The following is a 7442-nucleotide window of genomic DNA, read 5'->3' on the forward strand; positions in this document are numbered from 1 at the left end:
TTACTGAAACTGTATGGCTTTCTTTTCTGTGGTTTAAAATGCTACATTATTTTTGTAAATTTAGCCTGCTACCAATGCAAATGCTAAAAAGGAGGCTGAAAATGCATTATGTTTAAGGTCAAATTTATTTGACATCTGCTCGCTAAGACGACGACAACACTCAGTGAAAAGTTGATGTGTTGCAGGCATCATTGTCTCTGGTTTGTTGTATAAAACCAACGTTTTTTTAGATCGGTGAGATACTTTGATGACGTCTGTTAAGTTTTACAGCCAATATCGGCCGATACGATAATATCGTGCATCCTGGAAAATGCATAATACCGCTCCTTTAACTTTTGGACATTTATGAACTATCTGTTTTAATCCACTGTACATTTTATAAATTGTATTAATTTTGATTTTGTGCTCGGCATCTTCAAGAACCTTTCTTCCTATTTTTAGGTATTTGCACCTTTCTGTTCATCAGTCTGATCGATGACTCCATCAATCATTTCTCAGTAATTCCTATTTAAATGAGTAATCCTGCCTTTCTGTAGCACACAGGGTGAATGTGAAGCGACGCTGTGCAGCAGAGCAGCTTGTGTAGGTGTGAGCGGGGACGGCCAGCTGGACACCCGCCGTCCTCCTACCCACGCTGCACTGCTGCCAGGCTGAAGGCCCTGTGACTTCTCATTGCAGGCAGACAAACGGGCACATCACAATGCACTGGAGCGCAAACGTAGGGACCACATCAAAGACAGCTTTCACAGCCTGCGGGACTCGGTGCCCGCCCTGCAGGGAGAAAAGGTTGGTAACATTCAGACCCTCATAAAGGAGAACAGTTTCATCCTGTGTTTTTGCTTTTTTTTTTTTCTTTAAATTCAATGTGCATCAGGGGAATGGCTGCAATGGCTGGGAAGGGAGCAGATGGTGGGAGAGTAGATTGGCAGCAGTGAGGCAGTTCAAATACTTGGACCAGCGTCAGGAAGTTATTACGAGAACATTTCGCTGCTCACTTCCTGTTTTCACATCAGTGTCATTGAGAAGATTTGGACACATCGGGCGCAGAGTTTGTCATCACACCACAAAAAGCCCATTCAGGGATCTGAGGCGGAGCTGAGTTAGCTGTAGAAATGTTACACAAATCAGCTTTAGTAATTAATCTCCAGATTTTTTTCCTCACTAATGCTCTCCTTTGGTTTCCATAGCTCAGAGCTGCCAACTTGTTTGACAAGCTGCAATTTATCTGGACTGGTTTGAAGTTTTAAATCACATTTAATCACTTTTTCTCTGAATTAACTTTTCCTTCATTGTTTCTCACTGTATTTAATTTATTTGGTATATTTTTGCTGCTTGTATTTTATGTGAAGCAGCTTAAAAAGTGCTTCACACATAAAATAAATCATAGAAGGTAATTTGTAGCAATATTTCAGTATGTTTAGGTGTGAGATATCAAACATTTGCATTAGCTTGGACTTCGTGTTCACTAATAAAGATTAGGATTAGTCATTCTGAAGCCTTAATCTGGGAGTTTTACTTTCTGTTGCTAATTGAATTATCTAGAGAAGAAGAAGAAGTTCTGCTTGTTTACCTTCCTGGTAAAAACGTCTAAAACTAATTTTATTGCAGTTGCACAATCTCACTTTGGTCATTTTAATAAATTATAAACCCCATATTAAAAAACTAAACACCTCTAATGATAAGATTTTTATTTCTGATATGGTGTTGTCTAAAAAGAAACGATGAAGAAATGCACCATACAAGCCCACAGCATCACAGACCCTCTACCATACCCAACAGTTTAACTTCCTGGCTGCCAGAAGGAAATCTCACATTTTTAATTAAATTAACAGAAGTGGCAGAAAAAGCTTTTTGAAACAGCAAGATTAGGAGATTATCCTCCCACCTCTGCAGTCTAATCCAGGCTTTTCCAGTCAAACTAAGCTGTTTTCCTCTGGATGTAGATGAAGGCAAGTTAAGATTATGAGCTTTTTTTAAATTTGTTTACACTTTTTATTACTTGTGGAAAAAACATTCCTAATTGAATCGGTTTTCTTGTTTTTTAAATTTTAAAGAGTGACAGTGATGGATTATTTAACTTCTTACACACTGATTAAAATAAAATAATATAAATGCTTTTTCTGTGTTTTTATGCAGTAAAAATGTCATCTTGTGATTTAGCTGCTGGTAATTAAAATGCATTTTGCACATTTGCTAAGGGTAATTGTCTTAAAATATTATGCACTAAAAATGTCATATTTTAGTTTTTTGAGTTGTTACTTTATTGTTACTTAGATAATTTAATTTATTATCTGAATAAATAATGCTCATCTATGGTTCATACTTTAAAATTAATTAAAGATTGCATAAGTGTGTTTAGATGTCAGGGGAATAATTGAGTGAAGCCACTGAGCGCGCTCAGAACCGGCACCGTTTTTAGTTTTTTTGAGAGAAGCAGGGAGGCTCTGTGAAAATGTGATGACTTCTCTGTGATGTGTGTGTCATTGCTTCACTTTCTGCATGTGTCACTAACAGCAGTCTACCAAACAGGCGTCTCGAGCTCAAATCCTAGACAAAGCCACAGAGTACATCCAGTACATGAGGCGAAAAAACCACACGCACCAGCAGGACATCGACGACCTGAAGAGGCAGAACGCTCTGCTGGAGCAGCAAGGTAACGGCTGCCGGAGGCCGGATCCTCCGGACGTGTTAGTGTCCGACTGAGCTGCTGCAGAGTTCATGCAACTGAGAGAAAAACCTGCTGAACTTGATCCAGCGGAAGGAAAAATCTCAGTTTTTAGAAACTAAAAATGTAGAAATGTTAGCTTTAGCTGGCCCTAAATCCATTTTATAAAATCTGTTCCCCTCCTCGCCTGTGGTGGCGCTGCACTGAAGAAAATGACACAAAAACCTCTGAAGAAGACACAAGTATGAAATGTAAACAAAAATGAAGTGGCGTCACATTTTAGCGGTTGTAGGATTTCACTTGTCTTTGGCAAAAGACAATGAAACATTTCCCCTGTTAGCAGTAAAGTCTGTTTTGGTTATATTTACCCAGAATGCTCTGCCCTTCAGTGTCCTTGCTGCTTTTTACCAGAGTTTGCTTTTTTTGATACATTTAGTGTGAATTCGTAAGCAAACTCTGATCCGCCTTAAACCCCAGCGATCTCTGCTTGGTTGAAGTGAACTCTGGCACGGTGGGAAGCAGACTACAGAGCAGAGCATCGAGGGTAAATTCAGCCAAAACAAACACGAGTCGAGTGCTAGCAGGAGAAATGGCTCTTGGTTTTTAGATTGAAGACGAGATTCCACAGCTGCTAAAACCTGATGGGGTTTTTTTGTGTACTTTTCATGAAGACTTCTTCTGAGGTTTTCATGTTGATTCCATCAGTGATTCTTGCTTCAGCGCCCCCACAGGTGAGGAGGGGAACAGGCTTTTCCAAAGGATTTGGATCGTTTGTGAAAATGTAACAAATGTTTTAACTTTGGTCCTCAATCGAACCGATGCTACCGAACTATCCGTAACCTCAACTTCAACTCCTCTGTAGCTCAATCTCACATTTATTTACCATGTCTTCTGAATTCTTCAGTCGTCTTTGTTTTCATTTTCTCTGCCTTATGTTCTCATTCGCTCATGTCTTTTGTTTTTTTTCAGTCCGTGCTCTGGAGAAAGTGAAAGGCTCCACGCAGATCCAGACCAACTACTCGTCGCCTGACAGCAGCCTGTACACCAACCCCAAAGGCAGCGCCGTGTCGGCGTTCGACGGCGGCTCCGACTCCAGCTCCGAGTCGGAAGCAGAGGAGCCGCCCACCAGGAAGAAGCTGCGAATGGAGGCCAGCTAGAGAGTCAATAAGCTGAAAACTGGCGAAGGACGGGGACGGCAGGGGCGCCAGGACGGGCGAGACGAGCCCCCCTCGTCGTTCTCTCTCGCGCTGGAGACGAGCGTCCCCTGAAATGTCCCACCACCGAGCGAGCCAGACGGAGGACGACCGCTCGCTTCAGTCCGTCTAGAGAGCTTCAGGTTTCCCCAGCTTCCCCTCGTCCCCGTTTGTCTTAGTTTTTCCCCTCTGTCGTTGGTGCCCACCCTGACCTGTTTCTTAGCAACAACAATCCAAAACTCAAAAAGAGGCAGCTTGGCAACTCAAAGACTTAAAGCTTTTTGTACCCCACCCCTCAATCGCTCCCCGGCTCTCCTCCTCAAGATGATTTTTGGGGCGAGAGGGGGAACCAGGTGTCCTCTTCCAAGCACTGCTTTGTTGTATTTTGTTTATTTTTATGCTTGATTAATGACAAAATAAACTAAGTTTTTACACACACCTCGATCTGTTGTCCTGGGAAAGAAAATCCACCTTTTTAAAAATGTAAAAACGTTTCTAGTTTTTATCCCCCCACCTCCACTCAAGAATGTGAAGCTGCTTTGAGCAAACGGCTGCCTCAGGCCCACTGAAGTGCAGATGTTTTCTGCCTCACATTTAACACAAAATTATATATATATTAAAAAAACAAAAACCCTAAGTCCTTTTGTTGAAATCGATGTTTTGAAGGAGAATATTCCTAAACTTTGTATCGTATTTTGTCCTTTTAGCTTGAAGTAGTGAATGACTTTAGGTGGCTGGATACGTTTGGCATCTCATTTATATATTCAGATTGGATGTCTTCAAAACCATGTAATGCATTTTTTTATTTTTATTTTTGTGGTAACCACACGATTCATGGAGAAAAGACCAATTTGTCGCACGTAGTGTTTAACGGGTTTGAACTAGGTATTGAATGTCCAGGTAAACGGAGGCCAGGTGAGTCCCTGTCGACGTGTTGTGCTTCACACAGTAAAAATGTTGCTGACCCCTGACCCCTACACTTCGCCCCTCCCCCCCTCCCAAGGAAAATTAATATCTCTAGGAGACGTGTGTGTATGTATGTATATTGTTTCCATTTTATTTCCACTTAGGAGGATATAATTAGTGTGGTAGGTCTTTGATTCCATTCCATGGAAATTACAAGTATGTTGTACATACTGCCAACAATTGTCTTGCAAGTTGAGGCCTACCTTTACTATGAAACTATAAAATAAACTATTTTATCCTTTAACGGGCTTCCTGTGGTTCCTGATGTCACGATGTCAAATGTTTTCTGAAGCAGATTAGTCAGGAATCAATTAAAATAATCAAATATAACAAGTAGACAGAGGCAATATGCTGAAAGAACAGGAAAGTCAATAGAAATTTTGCATTTAGATGGAAAAAAAAACTCTGGGCTCAGTTACTAGATTATGGATAAATTAAGCAGAAAGGGCTTTTCAGTTTTTTTTTAGCTACAAATAATCAAGCAAATTCTGTTAAAATGTTTTTATTTGAAAAGGGAAGTATTTATGCGTTTCTAAAATTGTAAAAAAAAAAAAAAGTTGATACAAATTGATTATTGAAATAAACAAATTTAGTTATTTAACTGTATATAGACTCAGTCAATTTACTGGAACAGCAGTAATTAAGCCAAAATCGTGCAAAAATATATACATTTTGCATTTAAGAAAAAAACTGAAATGGCAGTTTTAGCTTTACTTAACCTTTTTCTATGTGATTATTAATCAGTTAACCAGACTGGCCTTAAACTGCACTGATATTAAATCAAACGGGGTTGAACTTTTGACATGTTGAAATATTTTTAGCTGCAGATTCATCTTTTGCTCCAAATTATCAAGTATAAACTAAATAATGCTTATTATTAGCACAAATAATAGTATTTTTATTTTATTACTAGAGAAATCAATTACTAAAATAATCATTAGTTGGATCCCTGGCTTTCATATTTAATCTGCCATCGCAGTAAAAATGTCTGCCATCTTTTATGTCTATAAAAAGAGTCGAAGTCCCTGCTGGAGGGAGACAGCTCTTCAGTTTGCAGAAAACTTGGAGTCAACAGGAAAAGCTTCGGTTATTCTGAGGAGTGTCAGGATTTATGACAGTACCATGATGAAAACTGCTGTATAAACCTTTATTAAGTCAGGTGACACTGAAATTATACAAAGTTACAATTTTTCCTTTCATAGGAATAAAGCCATCTGCAATATGAGCAGGAGTTCCTCTGAATGTTTAAGCTGTCCAGACAATACTGTTGACCTGTACGGAGGTATAATGCTGCTAAACTCCGGCCCTCGTCTCTACCGAGGGCCCGTCGTCCTGTCTGCTCCCTTATGAAATCCTACTGGATCCAGTTCAGTACCCGGAGACTGGAGACCTAGGACTGAGGCCCGGCGGCGGCAGAGGCCGGTTCTGACGGCTCGGCGTCAGCAGGAGGTCCCGCCTGCCTGCTGGCGTCAGGAACAGACAGCTGGCGGAAGTGCTGCACGGCTTTAGCCACCTTGTCGGGACAAATGTTGTAAACTGGATGAGTGGGAGCCTAAAGAGAGAAAATGGAAACCAGGAGAAGATTTCATAAAATCCCTCTTCACGTTTTTGCTCTTATTATGCTTATTCTTCTGGAAAAAAAAAAAAAAAACAAAAACAAAAAAAAACACAGTGGCCCACTGACTGTTTGCAATCTACTTCCAATCCCAACCCCAACCATAATTCCAACCCTTCTCCCAACCTCAATCCAAACCATAATTCCAACTCCAATCCTTCTTTATTCAATCCTTCACATCCTAATGTCTACCCTAATTCCTACCATAACTACAACCATAATTCCAACCTCAATCCCAACCATATTTCCAACCCTTCTCCCAACCTCAATCCTAACCATAAATCCAACCCCAACCCTTCTTTATTCAATCCTTCACATCTTAATGTCTACCCTAATTCCTACCATAACTACAACCATAATTCCAACCTCAATCCCACCCTAATGTCTAACCCATTTCCAACCCTAATCCCAAACCTTAATCTCAACCCTCCTAAATTTGTTACTGTAGGTCGACTAGCCTAGATGTCATCCTTATAGCATAAAGATTATTATTGTATCTTTTGCATTCCTTGCCCCTGTCTTATTTTATACTGCTATCATGTCTGGAAAAAATATATATTATAGCTGGTTTTAGCTTTCAAGCTAATTTTAGTTTTTTCATGTTTTTTTTTTTCTCCACTGCATGGAGTTTGTTGCTGTAGAGCAACATGCTAGTCGTGCTAACCCAGAGGCTATCATTAGTACTCCAGCTAGCTTTAGCTTTTTAGCTTATAAACTGTTGTGACCGCCCTGTGACAGACTGGCGACCTGTCCAGGGTGACCCCGCCTCTCGCCCAGAAGGATAGCTGGAGATTGGCACCAACAACCCTCCCGACCCCGCTGAGGGACAAGGGTGTAAAGAAAATGGATGGATGGATGGACTGTTGTGTTGTGATCTTGCAGCTTTGTAAACACTGTTCTGTGGGATTTTTGCATTTTCCCTCTTCTAAAGTTTTTCATTTTGTAAGTTTTTGATTTTAGCAGCTTCTCCCCATTAATTACATTTCTGCAAGTCTTCTGGAAT

General features: G+C 40.3%; 2 protein-coding genes across 5 annotated transcripts in view; one reads left to right on the forward strand and one right to left on the reverse strand.

Moving 5' to 3' along the window:
* The window catches only part of max (myc associated factor X), a 12565-nt gene extending 7497 nt beyond the window's left edge, over nucleotides 1–5068 (forward strand). For 2 of the 4 annotated variants that reach the window (XM_007542048.2, XM_007542196.2), the window contains 3 exons: nucleotides 679–786; nucleotides 2530–2653; nucleotides 3635–5068. In XM_007542048.2, coding sequence (XP_007542110.1) covers nucleotides 679–786; nucleotides 2530–2653; nucleotides 3635–3822 — 420 coding nt within the window. In that variant the 3' untranslated portion in view covers nucleotides 3823–5068. Of the gene's footprint in view, nucleotides 1–678; nucleotides 787–2514; nucleotides 2654–3634 lie in introns of all 4 variants that reach the window. The other 2 variants (XM_007541972.2, XM_007542117.2) reach the window with 1 other exon arrangement.
* Nucleotides 5069–5952: 884 nt separating this feature from the next.
* fntb (farnesyltransferase, CAAX box, subunit beta) overlaps nucleotides 5953–7442 on the reverse strand; it is a 19747-nt gene continuing 18257 nt past the window's right edge. The window contains exon 12 of the mRNA XM_007542305.2: nucleotides 5953–6376. Within this exon, the coding sequence (XP_007542367.1) occupies nucleotides 6215–6376 (162 nt within the window). The 3' untranslated portion in view covers nucleotides 5953–6214. The remainder of the gene's footprint in view (nucleotides 6377–7442) is intronic.

This window comes from Poecilia formosa, unplaced genomic scaffold, assembly GCF_000485575.1.
Source record: "Poecilia formosa unplaced genomic scaffold, Poecilia_formosa-5.1.2 Scaffold1, whole genome shotgun sequence".
Lineage (NCBI taxonomy): Eukaryota > Metazoa > Chordata > Actinopteri > Cyprinodontiformes > Poeciliidae > Poecilia > Poecilia formosa.